Source organism: Ambystoma mexicanum, chromosome 2q (assembly GCF_040938575.1).
Source record: "Ambystoma mexicanum isolate Mex_15411 chromosome 2q, UKY_AmexF1_1, whole genome shotgun sequence".
In the NCBI taxonomy this organism is placed as follows: domain Eukaryota; kingdom Metazoa; phylum Chordata; class Amphibia; order Caudata; family Ambystomatidae; genus Ambystoma; species Ambystoma mexicanum.
Genome location: NC_090924.1, coordinates 1435556447 through 1435578811, shown reverse-complemented (window position 1 = coordinate 1435578811; position 22365 = coordinate 1435556447). Strand labels below are relative to the sequence as shown.

General features: G+C 46.5%; 1 protein-coding gene across 1 annotated transcript in view; it reads left to right on the top strand.

The window, feature by feature from the left end:
• The window catches only part of MPP1 (MAGUK p55 scaffold protein 1), a 173320-nt gene that overhangs the window by 69140 nt on the left and 81815 nt on the right, over window positions 1-22365 (top strand). The window contains exon 3 of the mRNA XM_069648977.1: window positions 14109-14187. Coding sequence (XP_069505078.1) covers window positions 14109-14187 — 79 coding nt within the window. The remainder of the gene's footprint in view (window positions 1-14108; window positions 14188-22365) is intronic.

Genomic DNA, 22365 nt, shown 5'->3' with positions numbered 1-22365 from the left:
CAAAAGGAGTGACGAGCGGCATTGGTCCGACGCTTGGTTGGTTTCCTTTGGGTGACTCAGCCGGGTAGAAAGTCTGTATGTTGGCATTCATTGAGAAAACACACTGCCACGTGCGCAACACCCAAGAGTTTGTAATAGTAAATGTATGGTCGCCTTTAAGCAGTGTTCGTTTGAGGCGTTCTATTAATTTTAACATGTCAACTTTTGACCGCATGCCCATTTTCAAGGTATATGCAGTCGCCAGGTTTGTTTAAGTTTGTAACTGTGTTTCTGATGTTTGTTAATCTGCTTAGAATCACATGCTGTGCATAGGTCCGACATCCAGTGGTCACTGCGGAGTATTGCATTTTGTTTTTCGTAGTCGAAAAGGGGACATCGACAAGGCGTGTCTGTAACACTATCCCTATAGTGACGTGTGTTGTACCCACAATCCCTCACGCGTCGAGGTCCCTCAGATTGTTTTTTTCCGCCCAGATACTGGTCGCCTTTACGCGGAGCTCCTCGAGAGACATTGCAGATTTCATCTCCTCGACCTTTGGTCGTTTTCCTATATTAATATAGAACATATCGATCCTCCCCTCGACGCTGTTGTGAAGCTTCTCCGCCGAGCAAGATCTTCGACGGAGGGGACGAGCGGAGGAGATCCTTCGGCGTTGCCGAACACGTGGCCTGGCCTCGCAGGCCAAATACAGTAGGGAGAGTGGGGGTCGTGGGACATCTCTAATTCTTTTCTGAGAATGCCTTTCCTTTTCCCCTTCCTTTCCCTTGGGGTGGTTATCAAGTTTTATTGCCTCAGCTATGGAGAGGACACCCTTTAGGTTTTGCCCGCTTTGCAAGGGCAAGTTTACTTGGAAGGACAAGCATTCACGGTGTAACCGCTGCTTGCCCCTCGATCACAAGGAGGAGGGTTGCACGGCTTGTCGGCTTCTTAAGCCGAAGACTCTAAAAGACCGTAGGGTCAAAAGGTGGGCGGCCTACGCTATGTCGAAGGCCGACGCTCCACCCACCGTCGCTACCTCCGACAGTGACGAGGAACGTGATACCACGACCTCCGCTACGGAAGTCGTAAACCCCCCTAGAGAGCGCACACGCGCTTCGTCGTCTGTCCCCGGCCCCGACGGGCTCGGCTCACGCCCTGCTTATGGGGATGAACACCCCGGCGACACTGACGCACACAAGACCACACATAAGCACACAACCCATGGCTCTTCTTTGCCGAAGGCAAAGAGAGCATCAGCGCCCAAGGAGACGCAGGTTTCACCGGCGGCCTCCTCGGACCGTTCGGGTTCGAAGCCCCTCTCGCAACCGCAGCCGCGACCAGCGACTGGGCTTTCGGCAAATAAGGGCACCGCCCCCAAATCATCGGCCGTAGCGCATCAGCAGAAAGCGCATGCCGCCGTAGAGCGTTCGACACCCATAACGTCGAAACCACAGCTCCCCGCTGACAAACGAGTCGCTGAGAGCTTGGCGAGGATCGTGGTAGCCGACGCCCAAAAGCGTACGCCGAAAGACACGTCGAGCGCTACGCAAAGGTCGAAAGACACACCTGAAGGCTTTTCGGAAGGCGACGGGACACTTTCCTCGACGTTATGGGAGAGGTCGAGCCGTGTTCAGCTACAAGACACCAATTTTCCGCCGCTAGACCACTCAGGGGTACCCCATGAAACCATGGAAAGGCTCCATCTCTGCATGGAAAGTATGGAGAGGTTTATGAATGCCCAAAACCCTCCCACTCCAAAGAGAATAAGCGAAGGGCCTCAGGAGGACCCCAGGGCCAAAATTCCAAGATTAGTCAATCCCCACCAGGACACAGCCTCAGACTTCCACAGTGTGTATGACCTCACTGGGGAAGAACATTATTTTGAGGAAGAGGATGATTTTATGGACGAGGAAGACGGACGGAACCAGGAGGAAGGTCTGGAGGACAGCCCAGACTCGGTAGGAGAAGGCTTCGGAGAAAATCCAGAAGAAGGACCTTCTCACCCCTGGCAATCACCATCAATATATTCCGACACTGATGTCCTGAATCTAAATCCTCCTGACATTTCACCGGTTAGAAACACGTCTACCATTGACGATCAACCCACATTTAATGCCCTGTTGCGCAGAGCAGCAGCACACTTCGAACTAGACACTGGGGAGCTCTCTCCTGAATTAGACTTTGTAGAAAGGGTAATTAAGGAGAAACCCCCGGTCAGTCAGACTATTCCCCTCCTCGCTTCGGTGAGGAGAAGAATCATCCCTTCGCTGTCCACACCCGCACTAATCAGAGGGGTCAACCCTAGAATTGAAAAGCTTTTCACTCCTTCACCCTCAGACCCGCTGTACATCAGGGGACATTCCATTCCGGATTCCCTGGTAGTAACCAACACAAGAAAGAGGGCAGGGGTACCACTTTCCACCAGTGAGGCACCACCTGACAAGGAGGGCAAGCGGTTATATGCCCTTGCTAAAAGAATTACATCCTCGGCCGCCTTTTCGGCAAGAATTGCCAACAACAATTCTTTGCTCGCGAGCTATGCGGACGCGCAGTGGGCTAAACTGCGCAAAGACGCCGAAGAAGCGCCGGAACCATTACGTACACGCCTGCTTTCAACTATTGGCGAAGGAACCCAGGTCAACCAGAGTATTGTGAAGAGCTCTCTGGATGCGGCAGAAACTGCGGGACGTTCCCTAGTTCAGGGAATAGTCCTTAAACGACACGTATGGCTGCGCAACTCAGGGTTCAAACCGGAGACACAGGCGTCTTTAATAAATAAACCTGTTGAAGACTCCAACCTCTTCGGGAAGGCGGTGGATGAGGCTCTGGAGATGGCTAAAAAAGAGTTCGATACAATCAAAACTCTTGACCAAATCTCTAAGCCCGCTACCAGGCGCGGATATGGCAATAAACGCTTTTTTCGTGGCCAATGCCAACAACAAAACCAGCAGCAACAGTACCCTGCCACCAACTTCCAGACCAGTAGTGGCCAGTACAGTCAAAGAGGACAGCGTCGGGGCAAAGGAAGAGGGCGAGGGTCCACCCCCAGAGGTTCCCAAGCCCCTAACAACACCAAGTGACGCGAAGATTCGCGTCCCCTCCCATGCAACGCCGGTCGGGGGCCGGATAACATCCTTTCTTCCAGCATGGGAGGGTATAACGTCAGACCGCTGGGTACTTTCCACCGTAGCCCACGGATACTGCATCGAATTCAACAGTTCCCCAACATACAGACCCCCGAAGGGATGACGCATGTCACCGGAACATCTTGCCATCCTTCTACAAGAAGTACAGCAACTGCTGGAAAAGGGAGCCATAGAGGTCGTGCCTCTATCTCAGGTAACGGAAGGTATTTATTCAGTGTACTTCCTTGTACCCAAAAAGGATCTAACCATGCGCCCTGTATTAGATCTGCGCCCAGCGAACAAGTTTATCAAACCCCAAAAGTTTCGTATGGTGACCCTACAGGAAGTGATCCCACTGCTATCACAGGGAGATTACATGACAACATTGGACATGAAAGATGCATACTTTCATATTTTAATGTTGCCAGCGCACAGAAAGTACCTCCGGTTCATGATAGAGGGCAAACACTACCAGTTCAAAGTGCTACCCTTCGGCATAGCATCAGCACCGAGGGTATTCACGAAGGTACTGGCAGTGGCAGCGGCCCACCTGCGCAGGTTGTCCATCCCAGTTTACCCTTACCTCGACGACTGGCTCATAACAGGGGATTCTTACGAAACATGCTTCTCCAATACCCAAAAGACGGTAGACCTTTTGTTGCAGTTGGGCTTCTCCATCAACGAAAAGAAGTCCAGCCTAGACCCCAGCCAAATCAAACAATTCCTAGGGGCTCTAATTCAAACAAAGGACGGCCTCGTCTTCCCCTCCAAAGAGAGAGTTCAAAACATGTTGTTTCAGATCCCTCAATATGTGTCCGGTCGAGAGGTGACGGTACGCAAAGCAATGCGCTTGCTAGGCATGATGGCGTCGTGTATTTATTTGGTAACTCACGCGCGCCTGCGCATGCGCCCTATGCAAGAGTGGCTCAACAGCCAGTGGTGTCAGGCCAGCGGACTATGGGACGATCTATTAGTGGTCTCGCAGGCCTTAGTTCTCTCGCTACGGTGGTGGACAAAAGAAAACCTAGAGAAAGGGAAACCCTTTGCCACACCCACGGCGGAAGCCACTCTAACCACAGACGCATCCCTCACAGGATGGGGGGCTCACCTATCCCATCAGACTGCTCACGGAGAGTGGACTCCGAGCGTAGCATCCAAACACATCAATCTTCTGGAGCTACTAGCGGTGTTCAAGGCGCTAAAAGCCTTCCAGGAACACCTACAAGGCAAGACAGTGATGGTCCTTACAGACAGCACCACAGCCATGTATTACATCAACAAGCAGGGGGGAACCCACTCTCCAGGCCTGTCCAAACTGGCCCAGAACATATGGAAGTGGGCTCTCAAACAGAATATGTTCCTCCTGTCACAACATGTACCAGGGGAACTCAATCTGCTGGCAGACAAACTCAGCAGAGATTTCCCCCTGCCCGAAGAGTACGAATGGCGACTGCACGAAGACATCGTCTTTGACGTCTTCACGCAATGGGGATTCCCCGAAATAGACCTGTTCGCAACCCTGGAGAACTCACAATGCCAAAGCTACGCCTCCAGGTACCCCCAAAACCAATCCAAGGGGAACGGTCTGTCGATTCGATGGTCAGGGAAATTTGTTTACGCTTTTCCCCCGACTCCCCTTCTCAACAAGGTGGTGCACAAGATGCACCAGGAACAAGTAACCATGATACTGGTGGCCCCAATGTGGGCTCGACAGCCATGGTTCGCTCACTTGATGGAGATGTCTCTATCTCCCCCAGTGAAACTCCCCTGCCCGTACAACATGCTGTCACAAGACAGGGGCAGGACGCTGCATCCATGCCCCCAGAACATGAACTTAGCAGCCTGGCTCCTGAGGTCGTAGAATTTGGACACCTACAGCTCCCGCAGAGATGCATGGACATCCTCAGGGAAGCCAGAAAACCTAACACTCGCCACTGCTATTCTAGCAAATGGAAGAGATTTGTCATCTGGTGCAGAGGAAAGAGCATCAACCCAATTGACTGCTCTCCCACACATATTGTTCTATACCTGACCCATTTATTAGATTCAGGTCTAGTGTTCAATTCCATTAAAGTCCACCTAGCGGCACTTTCTGCATACACCACTTCCCAACTCAAAGTGTCGTGGTGGAAGATCCCTGTTATAAAGGCCTTCATGGAGGGAGTAAAAAGAATACACCCCCCGATAGCTGACCCAGCTCCCGGATGGGACCTTAACGTGGTACTTACAAAACTCATGGGATCACCTTTTGAACCCATGCACAAAGCAACTCTTAAAGACCTCACTCTCAAGACTGCTTTCCTAATAGCTATCACCTCCATCAGGAGAGTAAGTGAACTACAGGCTCTTTCTGTTCTAGACCCCTTTGTTACAGTTCACAAAGATAAAGTGGTTCTACGCACCCACCCAAGGTTTGCTCCGAAATTCATCTCAAAATTCCATGTAAACCAGTCTATAGAACTACCAGCGTTCTTTCAAAATCCTTCCAACTTGGGAGAAAGGACTCTGCACACACTAGATGTGCGCAGAGCGGTCATGTTCTACATGGAAAGAACCAGATCACTGAGGAAGACTAATCAGTTCTTCGTCTCGGTGGCAGCAGGAAGAGAAGGGGATGCAGTTTCAAAGTCCACTATTTCTAGATGGATTGTCCAATGCATCACTCTCTGCTATACTCTTGCTAAGAGAGAACTGCCCTTTAGGCCAAGAGCACATTCTACTCGAGGCACGGGGGCGTCCATAGCATTCATTGCAAATGTTCCCCTTGAGTCCATCTGCAAAGCGGCTACCTGGAGTTCTGTGCACACCTTTACAAAACACTACTGTCTAGATGCACACTCTAGATCTGACTCCCAGATGGGACAGGCAGTATTAAGACATCTTTTCTCTACTGTTCCTTCTCATAACCCACCGCCAACTCCGGGTACTGCTCGCTAGTCTATGCACAGCATGTGATTCTAAGCAGATTAACAAACATCAGAAGACAATGCATTACTTACCGTAAAAGCATTTCTGATGGTTGTATCTGCTTAGATTCACATGCGCCCACCCTTCCTCCCCGCTCGGATGGAAGGAACATAGACATCTTTCTATATTTCTCTCTTTTCTGTACTCACTCACGTCTAGAAGGCTCCCTCAGGGCAGAAAAATACAAACAGAGGGACCTCGACGCGTGAGGGATTGTGGGTACAGCACACGTCACTATAGGGATAGTGTTACAGACATGCTTTGTCGACGTCCCCTTTTCGACTACGAAAAACAAAATGCAATACTCCGCAGTGACCACTGGATGTCGGACCTATGCACAGCATGTGAATCTAAGCAGATACAACCATCAGAAATGCTTTTACGGTAAGTAATGCATTGTCATGTGTGTCATATCTCTCATGTAAAATGTGAAGAGTATGACTTTGGAGTTACAATTGTTTAACTACTTGTACTTTGATTGAATTGCAAACAATTTATTGGATCAAACACGGTTTATGCAATCTGTTTTCTATTTTCAAATTATCAACTGGAAACTATTACCCTTTTGTTAATGTTAATGTTAAATGTTAATGTTAATGGTCATTTGTACCGCGCACTATCACCACCGGAGTGGTCCCCTGGCGCTCTGGCGGCTCTGAAAGAGGGAGGGAGAGGTGGGTTAGTGGGTGGAGGCTGGAAAAGTGCAAGATTGCAGTGATGTGCTGTTGGCAGCCTCAGCCCGGTGGTTCCGTCGGCTGGGCCTGGGGTGTATGCGGCCGGTAGTCGTCGTGTGCTGATGTGCGAGTCTATGTGTTTTTGTTTTGTTGTTGCAGTGTAGTGAAGTTCGTGCGGTTTGCTGTGCTGGAGGTTTGTGGTTGTATTTGGTTTGGAATTTGAGAGGTGTATGCAGAGAAGGAAATTGTTAGTGGTATTGGTTAGTTTGTATCTCTATCCTGGACTGAACCGGTTGGGCTCGTGTAATCTTACACGACGGGATGCTTGTACATCCTGAGTTTCAGGAGGTACGTGCCCGTTTTTGCATTTGAGGCCGTTTGAGGATTTAGCTGTCCCCTCCGCCCGCTCCCTCAATAAGCTTGCATGCTCCTCATCCCCTCCACATGACTAGCGCAGCTGCTAGTGTCCATACTTCCGATTGTGTGGTGATTGGTGGTATCTTGTCCATTCCACAGCCCTGTGGTACCTAGTTGTGGCTGTACGGGCGGTGGGAGATGGTAAGGGTTGGCTGGAGTAGTTGCCTCCGTTTCTCTGGGTCTCGCGGGTGGGCCTCTGTGTCTAGCATCAGCCCTACTGGTGCTCAGGGTACTTCTGTCGGATTCTAGGAGTTTGTCAATGTCCTTTTTTTGATGAGTCGTTTGTCTTATTGTTGTTTCGGTTTTAGTCTCTGGTGTTGAAGAGGCAGTTTTTTAGTAATTTTCTGAATTTAAGGTGATCTTTGGTGTTCCTTATTACTTTTGGGATGTTGTTCCAGGTTTTTGCAGCTAAGTGGTAGAAAGCGGTGCCTCCGAGTTTCTTCTTGATGTAAGGTTTTTGTTCCAGTCGGATTTCGTTGGTTGACCTGAGCGGTCTCGTTGGCTTGTAGATTGTTATTTCTTTTTGTAGGAATTCTGCTCCTTGTCCGCTGATTGCCCTGTGCGTTATGCACATTGTTTTGAAGATGATACGCTGTTTTACTGGGAGCCAGTGTAGTGTTTTTAGGGCCGGGGTGATGTGGTCTCTTCTGGATAGTTTGAGGAGTAGTCTGGCTGCAGTGTTTTGGATCCGTTGTAGCTTCTTCAGTAGGTATTCCGGTATACCGAGGTAGAGGCTGTTTGCATAGTTGATACTTGACATGATGAGGCCGACGATGGTGAGTGTTTTGTGTGTGAAGGAGAGGAAAGGTAGTATTTTTCTTGCCGTATGGAGGAGGAAGAAGCATTTCTTGACTGTTGCGTTTATTTGCGGTTCTAAGGTTAGGGTGTTGTCCATCAGGACTCCCAGATTTTTTACTACCTTAGATGGTGATGGTGTAGATCCCACGGGATGGCGGTTTCCTTCTCTTGGTCTTTGGATATGATCATGATTTTGGTTTTTCCTGGGTTGATTTTCAGGTTGTTGGCATTCATCCGTTGTTCACGAAAAACTTTAAGAGTACAACCTTGTAGGTACAACTGATGATTTGTTTTGTTTTGCTTTGATTGAAACGCAAACCAATTGAGAGATTTAGGCTGTGAGCTGAGAACAGGCATGTAGGTTCATGGGAGAATCATGTTCGTAAGGTAATAGTCTGTAGACAGTAGGAGATAGTTAGTGGGTAGCCACACTGTGCTGGAGTGTATGCATGGTAAACTGCCAGTTCGTCTAGGTATCGATAGTCAGCCTAGACGTCTGTGTTTTTGAGCCACTTTATGAGGCTCAGACAGAATTATTTGTATAATTGCTCTACTCTTATGTGGGAAGGTAACGAATTCCATAGTTGGGCAGCCTTGATCTGGAAACTGCTACCTCCGACTCTGGTTAGTTTAAATCTAGGAGTCAAGAGGCAATTCGTATTAGAGAGTCTAGTTGTTCTTGTCGCAAGTTTCATGACAATTCTATCAGATAGGTACTGTGGTGCTGCCTTGTTCATGCATTTATGCATGAGAGAGGCCACTTTTAGTTTAATTTTGTCGTGTGTGGACAGCCAGTTGTTGGCTTTTCTCATCTCAGAGATGTGTTCTCTCCTTGAAATTCCAAGTGCAGCTCTGAGAGCATTATTTTGCATGAATTGGATTTTCTTAATAATTTGTTTGTTCGCCCCTATGTATAAGGCGTGACAATAGTCAAGCTTTGATAGGATAAGAGCTCTGGCAAGGGTGATGCAACTGGCATTGGAGAGGAAAGCTTTACCTGCTCTAATCAGTTTGCAAGTATAAGCCGTGGCCGAGGCCATGGCGTTGACCTGTTTGTTGAAGGAGAGAGTGGAATCTAGGTAGAACCCCAACGTTTTTACCTCCTTAGCAACGGTGATGATATTATGGTCTATGCTGAAGGCTGAGTGTTTTGAGGGTTGAGTAGTGCGCAAGATGATGATCTCTGTTTTGTGATCATTCAGGCATAGTCCATGGGTGGCCATCCAGTAAGAGGTAGGGGGATCTGGATATCATCTGCATAGTTAGTGTAGGTGATACCAAGATGATCCAGATCATCGAAAAGGGGCTTTGTAAAGATTTTGTATAAGGTGGGTGCGACACAGGATCCTTGGGGCTCTCCGCACGTGATAGGTATGGGGTCAGCTGCAGCCGTAGGTGAGAAGAATCTCAAGGTGCGATCGCTTAGGAAGGATCGTATCCACTCTATGGCTTCTGTTGAGAAGTATGCCGCCGAATCCACGTGGCTACATAGGACTAGGTCAAACACAGCTGATGGGTCCAAGAGGAGGAGAAGGGCTGATTCCCCTTTGTCCCTTAGTTCATCAATCTGGGCCTTCAAGTCTATTAACGCTGTTTCAGTCCAATGCTGAGGCCGAAAACCTGATTGCCTAGCTCCTAGTAAGGAATTAGTTTCAAATTGTTTTTGTATCTGTGAATAGGCCATTTTGTCTAGAATTTTCAAGAGAAATGGCACCGTAGTAATTGGTTGGTAGTTAGTAGGAATCTGCGGGTCGAGAGTCTGTTTTTTTATTAGTGGGAGCACCCAAGATTCCTTAAGGTTAGATGGGATAGTATTGGATGTAAATGAGTCGATGATGAGTTTTGTAATAAAGGGTTCCAGATCTCTAGCTGCGTCCTTTGTGAGTTGGGCGGGGCAATGGTCACCCTGGCAGTAAGAAGGTTTGAGTGATAGCATAGATTTTTTAGTTTCAATTATGGTAACTTTAGAGAACTTGAAAAGGGATGGTTTGACAGTGTTATTGGAAGGGTCCAGTGAGGTTCTATTAGGCGTGTTGCTAGTTAGTGAAGCTTTTTTCTTAGCAATTTTTACTTTTGTTGGCAAGTGCTTGCTGTATGCTCGAGCACCAAGGTTTATCCTTTAGACAGTTGTCCGGCACTGGGATCAGAGCTTCTAGCTCTTTAAGGATAGCAATGAGTTCCTTTACACTGGAATTTGCTTGGGATATTCTGGCATTGTAGGTTTCACGTTTGGCTAGGAGTATTTCATTTTTGTATTGGGTTGTAATGGAGCAGAGATTAGTCTTATTTTCTTCCGTCGGTTGTGCTTTCCAAGATATCTTGCATTGCCTTTTTTTGGTGCGTAGTGTTTTGAGATAGGGTGTGTACCAAGGGTTAAGATGGGCCTTGGGTGTATTTTGTCTTAATTTGAGTGGTGCTATTGAGTCTAGGGAAGTGGTCAATGTATGATTATATTCCCTGACCAATGCATCAGGTCCCACATTTTCCGGGATAGCATTAAGTGTCGGGAAGATAAGAGGGAGTAGGTTGTCACAGGTAATGTTCTTTTTATTCCATGTGGGAATATGCGGAGCTGGTGATACTGGCATAGAGATGGGTTTGGGTTTTGTCTATCTACCGATCCATACGTTTTCTACTCATGCATGTTTTCCTTCACTTTGTCTATAGAGTTTTATATTTCAAAAGTATGACAAATGGTTTTAAGTTTTTTCCTATTACATTGGTTGAAAATTGAGATTGATCAAGTTTTTGTTTGTTTCTGATGTATGGACCACTTTGCGTTTGGTGTTCCTATGTCGCATGTTCACTAATAACATTAAGAATAATTTCCTCGATGCCGAAAAATAAATCATTTTCCATTTTTGTAAACTGTGTTGAAGTGGTTTTTGCTGACACTGAATATTTGTTTAGATTGGGATTTGGTGTTGTCCAAACCCACAGGTTGAGTTTCTCTACTCACTACACGATAAAAGTATTTGAAGTATCAACAAAATGGCAGCATTTTTTTCTTTCTGACACATCTGCGAGTAAGTGCCCAGCTGCACTGCCTGTCCTATCAGGGCACCCCAACCCTCTGTTTTGTTAAGTTTGTAAGTTCAGCACAGTACAGAGAACAGACAATTAGGAATACCAATGTGTCAAAATCGAGCTGGCGTAGCTGGGCGCGTGAATATGTTTGGGCGGCCAGATCCCTCGGCACATACATACAGAGGCACTTGACAATCTGGGAACATTTGACAGTTTACAACCAAAGCTTAGGCAGTACCTTCAACCGCACAGCCCAAACAACCACAACAGAACTTCTAGAAAGCACTTCTTGAAAGCGCGTGCTCGAATTCGCGTGTGCTTTAAATTTATGGTGAAATGGGCGGGGCTTAGGTCCGTTGATGTATAATATAGTTTTAGATGGTGTAAATCTCTTGAAAGAACACGGAGAGTTTATATAGTGATGATAATTAACTGTCCATGACTATTAAAATTAATTGAAGTCCAAGTTCATACCACAGAGTCTGTCTGAGCCACAACTCGCCACAACAGCACTTGTAGAAAGCACTTCGTTAATAGGAATATTCTTTGTCCAGTAAAACAAGACTCTTAAAAGGGAAGTGCAGAGAGCATGCACAGCCACAGGTAGTGGCCCCTTGGGTGCTGGGAGGCTCACATGCTAGCGTCCTTTCCTTTCTGTGCTTCCGGCTGTACATTGGTCCTGTCTCTCTCTTTAGGGCAGGGTTGTCAAACTCCAGACCTCGAGGGCCAGAATCCTGACGGGGTGTCAGGATATCCCTCATTAATACTCACAAGAAGAAATGTGCCTATATTTAGAATAATGTTATGCAAATTTATCTCATGAATAGCTGTTATCCCTAAACCCTTATCTGAAGAGGAGACTCCAGCAACCACCTTCCCATAATCCTATGGCAGCCATCCCATTTCTCCTCACCTACGCACGTGCCGTCTTCAATGATGATGGGTTGTACCATGCTTCTGCTGGTTCACACTGCCTTGCTGCTGCCACCTACTTAGACATAAAAAAGTACCTAGGACAAATACATGCACAATTCCATGCATGTGCAAATAGTGTCAATCCCCAAAAGGACCTTTCAGAAAAGCCAGTTTGATTCCCAGTTCAAAGTTCTGCCTTTGGGGTTCATATCGGTCACTAGGGTTTCCACTGTGCCTACCTGTAGTTTCTGCACTTCTGTGGAAGTAAGGCATTGTCTTCTGCCCACAAATCATGTTTTCCAAGTTTGAGGTGGATTCAGGGATTCTCCCATATTTTCAAGGTCCATAGCCAATGTAGCAAAAGACGTCTAAATGTTCATGAATGCTGGTCAGTCCAGGGGTCATGGAACGACAAAGAGAGCAACACGTTAATCTTTAAGTAGCATGGAGTCTCCTTCATACTTCCTGGTTGTTTTGGGGTAGTGGTTACAGTACAAGAGAGAGTCTACTAATTTCCAGATTGTTGGTAGGTGGAGCCTCCGTTTGTGCCCCCGACAGCGTCACCTCAGAAGAGCCTCAACTCCGCATTCTCTCCTCTCGCTCATTGTCCTAAACAAGGGAATCCCTGGATGGGCACTAATGCATGCTTTCCTGACGTAGGCATCCTGTCCCTTCATTTCACTTCAATCAGCATGTGACACAGAGGATGATACAGCAAGCGCCAAAGGTGACAACTCTGAGGGTGAATTTGCAGATCCCTTTGGACCATCTCTCATTGGACTTACTTTCAGAAACTTGCAGGGCTCAAAGCAGACATTCCCAAAATCCTGACCCTATATTGGTTCAACTGTGGAGTGACTACACTAGAAAGGTGGAGAAAACTGGACTGTCTTGGTTGGTGATGTGGGTCTCTGCTTAATGATGTGGGCCTCTGCAAGATGCCCCTTGTGCAGGTCCTAGAGTGGTTGCACATAGCAGGCAGCCATACCAGGAAAGGTCCCTCCAATAGGTTGTAGACATGTTTGGCCCATCTGCATAGTGTGATGTGTCCTCAGACTGTTGATGCAAAAGTGTGACTGGTAACACACGCAGCCCGCAGACAACCGAGAGTGGATATTGACTTCACTGGTCAGGTTGTGACCATCCATTGGTTCCATTCTGTAGGTGGAGCAGTGAAGAAACCAAATCATCACCTTGAAAAAGGGATCCATTGCAGTCTGTATATCAGAGATCATCGGCTCATTGATTTGCATCCTAAATCTCTTATAGATTCACTTACTTTGCATTTTCCATCATGTGGAGGCTTGGTTCAGAAATTGCCTCTTGCTCTTGCAAAAGTCTTAATTTGTAAGAATCAACCCAATCACTAGATGGTCGACTGTGCAAATTAAATGAATCTGTGTCTGCTAAAGAACTGCAAAACTATTATTACAGATAAGTAACGTTTTGCTCTTCGATCTATACCACCACATGTAGCTGTCATTGTTCACTAAGACGTTCTAGTATTCTGCGTGCCAAAGCATTTGATGAAACCAATCTCTTGATCAAGGTTTTTGGATCACACTCTCCTTCCTTGTTGGCAGAATTCAATGAGGGATTTAGTATCATAATAATCAAGGGAATTGATCTTTCAGTACCGCCGCCCTCCCACTGCTGCTGTTCCTAAAAGGGTTGCTAGAATTCCGCCCAAGCAGCTTTTCTTCTTAAATGAGCATGCAGTCTGCTACTTTGAGATGAGGGTGTCCTGATTGGCTGCTTATTTATGTGGCAATGAAGGGGCATAAAAGGAGGAAGAAGAATGCCTTAATTCAACTCGGCAAGGGTGTAATGTGGTGTAACACCTCTGGACAAAATCAGCAAATAAATACAATACAAATCTGGTGTCAGGTAAAAATAATGACAGTACTTCTACAACAAAGTCACATGACTATTCTGAATCTAATTAGAAGTATTAAGTTCATATGTAAGCATGTGAATATATGGAAGACACTATGCTGGTTACCTCCACTCGCAGCTATGGATACTCCACTATGCCGGAAGCAATCTCATCCGCCTCTGTCAGTCCTGCATTCTTACCCCCTATTGACAGAATTCCCATTTACTTCTTTCATAGTGAAAGTCCTTGCATTGCTCTTCCCATGCTCTTCCCATGTGTGTGTATCATGCATGCATATCCTGACACTTTGCATTTTTCTTTTTTTTCAGGGCATCACTTTGAAACTCAATTCAAAGCAGAGCTGCATTGTGGGCCGGATAATGCATGGAGGCATGATTCATAGACAAGGTAAGTGGACCGGGTGTACAAGTAGCGAGTGACGTTGCTTTCCTATGCACAGCTTCAAGTTATGGGATTTCCCTTTCCCATGATTGCTTGATTACAAGCCTGACATCTAACAGCCCCCCCCCGTCACACGAAATCCCCATTACACATTTTGCATCATCCTGGAAGTACAGGATGTCCCCTCCCTGGAGCTGTCTTTCTCCCACTGGGCCCAAAAATGTAGACAGAATAAAGAAGCATACTTATTACGATCACTTTATTTGGGGCACTCTTGCTGTCCCCTCACCCTCTTCTTAATGTAACTAATGGAGATTAGAAAGCGGCAGGCGAGGAAAAGGCCACTCACAGGTATATGAAATTAAAGGGCATTAACGATAGGTGAGGATTATATTAATGCACATTCTGTGATAAGTTCATTGTGTGTATTTATAGTGCATTGGGGTCTCTGTGTATGTATGTTGCAGTAGGAAGACTCGCCATATTTATAGTGCGTCTCCCATTTAGCTTTCAGGTTAGCCTGCACCTCTACTCAGATCATGCACCCTTCAATGCTCTCCCCACCCTGCTGCATTCTTTCATTCTTGCAGATTCACGTACTGTCCAGCATCCACATTTGAGCACCATCTGCCACCAGCTGCTCCAGTAGCCACTTGTGTGCATCCTCCATTACATCCTGAGCAAGGGAAGAGAGCTTTTGGTGGTTGGGTTTGCAATGCATGGTGATCACCGTAACCCTAGTCCTCCTGCTCTTGTAGCTCAGACTCTACAGAGAAGGTGGCTATGAACCAGTTACTATCAGATTAGTGGACATATAATGAGGATATCTTGCATCCACTTCTGTGAAAAGATACCTACACTTTTGGCATTTTACTGTGGGTGTGGGTAATTAGATGGCCCTAACAACTGGGCTAGGAGCTGCCTTGCATTACTGTTACCTTTTTGTAATATCCTGATTCTCAAAAGTCAGATGTATGCAACTGGTCAAGATTCCCCTGCTCCTGAATCCAAGGAGAGTCCACATAATTAGCAAAGGAGAAATTAAGACATCCCCCAGAAGGTGTATTGTGTCCTTAGGCTTTACCCAGCCTCCAGAAAAGGCGTCCCTGTATCATCCTGTGGAAGTCTTTATCCAGCCTCCGGAAAAGGTGTCCTTTGTTCATCCTCTGGAAGACTTTATCCAGCCTCTAGAAAAGGTGTCCCTTTATCATCCTCTGGAAGTCTTTATCCAGCCTCCAGAAAAGGTGTCCATGTATCATCCTCTGGAAGTCTTTATCCAGCCTCCAGAAAAGGTGTACCTGTACCATCCTCTGTAATTCTTTATCCAGCCTCCAGAAAAGGTGTCCCTTTATCATCCTCTGGAAGTCTTTATCCAGCCTCCAAAAAAGGTGTCCCTTTATCATCCTCTGGTAGTCTATATCCAGCCTCCAGAAAAGGTGTCCCTTAATCATCCTCTGAAAGTCTTTAGCTACCCTCCAGAAAAGCTGTCCCTTTATCATCCTCTGGAAGTCTTTATCCAGCCTCCAGAAAAGGTGTACCTGTACCATCCTCTGTAATTCTTATCCAGTCTCCAGAAATGGCATCCCTGTATCATCCTCTGGAAGTCTTTATCCAGCCTCCAGAAAAGCTGTCCCTTTATCATCCTCTGGAAGTCTATATCCAGCCTCCAGAAAAGGTGTCACTGTATCATCCTCTCAAAGTCTTTAGCCAGTCTCAAGAAAAGCTGTCCCTGTATCATCCTCTGGAAGTCTTTATTCAGCCTCCAGAAAAGGTGTCCCTTTATCATCCTCTGGAAGTCTTTATCCAGCCTCCAAAAAAGGTGTCCCTTTATCATCCTCTGGTAGTCTATATCCAGCCTCCAGAAAAGGTGTCCCTTTATCATCCTCTGAAAGTCTTTAGCTACCCTCCAGAAAAGCTGTCCCTTTATCATCCTCTGGAAGTCTTTATCCAGCCTCCAGAAAAGGTGTACCTGTACCATCCTCTGTAATTCTTATCCAGTCTCCAGAAATGGCATCCCTGTATCATCCTCTGGAAGTCTTTATCCAGCCTCCAGAAAAGCTGTCCCTTTATCATCCTCTGGAAGTCTATATCCAGCCTCCAGAAAAGGTGTCACTGTATCATCCTCTCAAAGTCTTTAGCCAGTCTCAAGAAAAGCTGTCCCTGTATCATCCTCTGGAAGTCTTTATTCAGCCTCCAGAAAAGCTGTCCCTTTATCGTCCTCTGGACGTCTTTATATCTTTTGCCTTAAAATGTTATCACTATAAAGGCATCCCAGCCATCCAGCAGACTGACAACACACCCATTAACCCCATCTCCATAAAACTAACCCATACTAGGGGCACGAGTCCCATCACCTCGCATACCAGGGAACTACCCATAGGGGGCAACCCTAGAAATGTAGGTAACAGCTGCTGCTTTCCATGAAGCACTACCGCCTACAGTTGTTTTGTGTCACATTCTTACATCATTTCACAAAGATTGAAAGCTCTGACTCCTCACACAAAATGCGCCCCCAATCCTTGTGTGTTATGGGCCTGTTTAATGGCCTGGGGACAGACAGCGTGGCACTGCCCTGGCCGCCCACCCGTCACCTTCAACTTACCCAACTCACCAGATATGCCCGGTTTCCCAAAAGCAAAGGACCCACATTCCCTTCCAATGTGTTACAAAGGCCCAGCTGCTTTCACTGAGGGGTGGGGGCAACAAACCCTGTACCCCCTGGTCAGTAACCACTTGGCTCAAGCACAGATATCTCTGCCAACTGAAATTCTGATAGGATATGACACAGGGATTGATAGTCGGTAGTGCTTTATGAAAATAAGTCGCCCACCCCATACATTCAAGGGGCTGCAAGTATACACTAGGTCAGGGGGAGTTTTCTCCACACGCGTGACATTCAGACTCCCAGGTTTTCTTGCTTAGAGCCAGGGTCAGACTGGGGCATACAATTGGCTCAGCACCAATGTATGATTGGCCCACTGTAGAGACTCTATTGTCAGCCTTGCTGCGGTCACGCGCACCCTCGGGTTATGTTAGGGAACGTGGGCCGTGTGACCACAGGAGGCGGTTGCAGTTTGAACTAGTTTGAGCCTGGCCATGAAGGGCTCCGGGGGGCTCTTTAAATAAAAGACTTACCCGCGTACCCTGTGTCATCCAACTTCCTTCATCTGGCGATGAGGAAGAGGCACAGGGAGCCCGCCGCGGAGCCCAGCAACGTTCCTCTCCAAGTGATTGAGGGACATCCACAGCGCTGGGGGCGAGTCCTTGTGACCCGCAGAGCAGGTCGCCCGGTGAGCAGAGAGGCGTGAGGCCGGTCTGTCTCCGCGGCGGCCAGTGTGCGAGGTGCTGCGGGGAGACGGTCGAGGTGACGCTGCAGGAAGAGCGTCTCCGCCTCTGCTCTGAGCAGCCGCACGTAGCATCAGAAGGATCCCACGCAGCTATTCCTGGTTGGTGCCGCCCACCCCGGCTCCTATTGGGCGGGAAGGTGAGGAGCTGGGGGAGGAGGGGCAGGGCACAACCGGAGGGGGAGGCACAATTTAGTGGCAAGAGTGCCAATCAGAGGCCACAACAAGGGGAGGTGCCTCCTAAAGAATAACATTGGAACTGTTGAATGGTAACTATAGAGGAATTACTACAGTACATTGAGAAGTATTGAAGGACTTGCAAAAGCAAGGATAATATTGAGACTGTTGATTTGGCAACAAGAAGGTTACTGCTACAGGCATTCAGGAGTATTATAGAACTTACAAAAGCAAGGAACAGTTTACCTTAAGAGACATAAGAGAGTACAATTGTATAATTGTGCAGATTGGTGTTACCAGTGCACCATAATAACACATAAGGATGGCAGCTGCAAGTATGCCATACCAGCACCGTTTTTGCCAGAACCAGGTGCTCCATCAATAAGGTGGGACAGGTGGAAGAAACTGTTTGACACCTGCCTAATTGCCATAGGAGGTGATCCATTTGCATCGGCAAGAAAAGAGGCAATATTACTCCACGATTTGGGGACTGAAGGCAGAAGTGTGTATGATGGATTGCCTGATCTTCCACAACAGGGACAAGCAGAAGTGGACCAATACTCCATGGCGGAAAGGAAGTTGGAAATCCATTTTGAAGCCAAGAAGAAAATAACGTTTGAAAGACATAAGTTCTTCCAGAGGGTGCAAGATGCGCAAGAACCAGTGGAGAACTTTATTGCAGCATTGAGGTCACTTAGCCATACATGCGAGTTTGGACTACTCACTGACTCTCCCATAAGAGACCAATTGGTCTGGTGCACGAATAATGTGAAAATACAGGAGAGGCTATTATCGAAAGATGCATCACTGGAGTCAGCTATAGACATGGCTAGAAGTATGGAACAGACCCATAAGTATATGTCAACAATGAAAGGAGAGAAGCCAGAGGGAGAAGTGGCTGCGGTGAGGGGATTTCGCAAGGGAGTCCCGAACAAGGAAGTAAGATGTTACAAGTGTGGGAGCAACCGCCACGTCTCCACAAGCATGTTTTGTCCAGCGAGAAACATCTCGTGCTTGAAATGCAAGAAGAAGGGCCATTTCGCGAGAGTTTGTCGGGAGTCGGGAGTGGTGCAAAATATTGAAGCTGGAGGAAAAGTGCCTGAATAAGAAGAGGATCACGCAATGGGAATGAGCAGCCAAGCAACGCATGTGCTGGAAGTATCGTAAGTATTGTAAGTCTCAGCCAAGGGCAGTGCACCCACGGATGTATTCATGATCAATGGGAGAATAGTAACAATGAAAGTGGACAGTTGCTCACTGTGGACTTTGATGTCAAAGGCAACATTTCTGGGTTGCATGCAAGGAGATGTGAAGCAATTGAGGGAGCACAATATTGAACCTTATGCGTATGGGAACGTGAGAATTGAAATTGTGGGGATGTTCAAGCTTCATTAAGTATAAAAGGAGCTGTGAATCAGAGATATATGTTACTCAAGAAGGTTCATCACTCCTGGGGTGGGGTGAACAGTGGAAGTTGGGAATCAGAATTCAAGCAAATGCGGAGAGGCCTATTGATGTAGCTGAGATGAAGGACAAGTGGGAGAAGGATTACCCTAGAGTGTTTCAAGATGATCTGGGGATATTGAAAGGATTTGAACACCAAATTCAGCTGATGGCGGGTGCCAGTCCAAAGGTGCACAAGGTGAGGCCTGTGCCTCATGAATTGAGTGAGAAGCTAAAGGTAGAAATAGAGTTGTTACTTCAAAGAGGAATAATAGAGAGGAGCGAAAGCTCGGAATGGCTGCCGCCGGTGGTAGTGGCCACGAAGGCAAATGGGGACATTAGACTATGTGTAGACTTGTGAGATCTGAATAGGAACATCTTAATAGATAGACATCCCCTGCCGATAATTGGTGACCAATTATCTGTGCTAAACAATGCCAAAGTGTTTTCAGTCATTGATCTTTCGCAAGCATACCATCAGATTCCACTGAAGGAGGATTGTCAACACTTGACGGTGTTTGTTACGGTGTTTGGAACCTTTAAGTACTGCAGGATGCCGTTTGGGCTCGCCTCGGCAGCGGCTGTATTCCAAAGGGTGATGGAGACAGTGTTGGACGGACTTAAAAACATAATTGTGTTCCAGAATAATATTATGATTTATGCTAGTTCCACTGCAGAACACGATGAAGTGTTGAGACAGGTGTTAAGCAGATTGAGTGAGGCAGGGTTAACGGTGAAAAGGAGCAAATGTAAGATTGGGGTGATCAAAGTAGAGTATCACAGACATGTGATTGATGAACAAGGGGTGAAACCTAAGAGGAATTTAGTAGAAGTAGAGGCAGTAAAGTGTGCACCTGTGCCAAAAGATAAAGAACAAGTGAAGTCATTTTTAGGTTTAGCCGAATATTATCATAAGTTTGTAAAAGATTTTGCCAAAGTGTCTATTCCTTTAAGAATGTTGCTCAAGAAGGGTGCAGAATTTGTATGGTCAGCAGAGTGTGAAATAGCTTTTGAGTGTATCAAGCAAGCGGTGAGTGAGGCACCATACATAGGTAGGTTTGATCCCAAGGATAAGATTGTTTTGGTGGTTGATGCGAGCATGTTAGGGCTGGGTGCAACATTGGTGCAGTATGACAGGGACAATACTGAGAGAGTTATTGCATTTGCGTCTAGGACACTAAGAGGTGCGGAGTGCAAATATTCCGTCATTGAAAGGGAAATGTTGGCCATGTTCTGGGCGGTGAGTCATTTTAAATACTTTTTGTGGGGAAGAAGATTTGTAGTCAGGTTGGACCACAAGCCCATGTTTCAGCTCTTTGAAAGTGGAAGATGGGCGTTGGATTCCCCAAGAATAAGTAGATGGGGTTTGGGACTCTAAAATTTTAACTTTGATGTGAGCTACTTGCTGGGGAAGAGGAATGTGGTGGCGGATTGCCTGCCCAGGCTGCCAGTAAACAGTAATCTGATGGAAGAAAAAGAGGCAGAGGAGGAGTGAGTAGTGGCCGAAATACAGAGTGCAGTTAGTAAGGAGGAGTGGACACAGGAAGAAGATTTAGATGAGGATCTTAAGCTTGTAAAGAGTTGCAAAAAGAAACTTGGATAGTAAATTCAATACCTGGTGGAAGATAAAGGATGAGTTGAACTTGTGTGAAAGCAGATTAAGGAGGGGCAGATGCATTGTTCCCCCGCAGTCACGTAGGTCTGTATTGGTGAGACTGGCACATCAGGGACATCCAGGAGAGGCTGCTATGAAAAGGGAATTGAGACAGAGCTATTGGTGGCCGGAATCGATAGAAGTGCTGAAAGAAATGTCAAAGATTGCATGACTTGCCAAACTAGCGACAAATGCAGAGTGGTAAGATAAGCTCCGCTAATACCTAATGTGATACCAGACCAGCCTTGGAGTAAGTTGGCAGTGGATATAATGGGTCCCGTAACTGGGCTGGGAGAAGGCCTAAAATTTCTGTTTGTAGTGGTAGACTTTCACTCCAAATGGTTTGAATGGGAGGCCGTAAAAGAGGTCACGGCTAAGGAATTGATTGGTTTCTTGGAGAGAGTTTTTCTTAAGGAAGGTGTACCTGTTGAAATTGTGTCTGATAACGGGGTACAATTTGTATCTGTGGCAATGAAAACATTTCTTGCAGGCTATGGCATAAAACACACGAGGACGGTGCTGTATAATCCCAAGGCGAATGGTCTTGTTGAAAGAGTCAACAGGTACATAAAAGGAGGCCTGCAGATGGCCACGAAATCAGGACAACCATGGAGGGAGGTGTTAAAAATGGTAACATGGAATTATGTTACTACACCGCACTCTGTGACTGGTGTATCTCCGTTTGTGTCTATGAAAGGTGGAGAACCTGGAACAAGGCTTTGCCCAGGGTGGCTAGGTATGGCCAACGTTGTTAATGTTGATCGTGAGCACATAATGAGACTCATTACTTTGAGTCAAGAAAGAAATAAGCAATTGTTTGATGACAGGATGAAGGTGAAGGAACGACAATGGAAGGTTGGAGAGATGGTATATGTTAAAAATCCTAGGGTTGTGAACAAATGTGTGGAAAGTACATTTCTGGGACCGAAAAGCATATGTGCAGTAAAGAGTAACGTTGTCATATTGGAAGGAGGAGAACTCTGGTCAAAAGGAAGATTGGCAAGAGTGGGGAATGGTAAATAGAATGAGTGGGTTAAGCAAGTGAAAGGAAGGGAAGTGAATGTGAACGATAATATGGAATTGGGAGAAGAGATGAAAGGAGGGGTGGTAAATATGAACAGTGATGGCATCGGCGTGAGAACCAATGAAGAAGGTTTGCATAGGTCTAGATCGAAGCCTGTGTGGATGAGAGATTATGAAACTTGATATACAAATATGAATTACATGTCAGATCCTATTACATGATTTTAGCATTTGACTCTTTTATGCTTTAGCATATATTTCCTATATACTGTGTTTGCTACAATTGCTTATATTGTTCTCCTTACTTATTCTTCTTCAAGAATACCGCGTACCCTGTGTCATCCAACTTCCTTCTTCCTTCCTTCACCCACATTCACAAAAGTTCATTCCTGGTTGAGTTGTACCCAAATGGGAGTTTTTTTATTTAGTCAAATGTGTTACAGATTGTGCAGAACATGTGTTCAGTAACACTGTTCAAAACGACTAGCTGCACAGTGAAGTCACTTCTCAGAGTGGCCACTTTGGCCAAAACACTGTCCCACT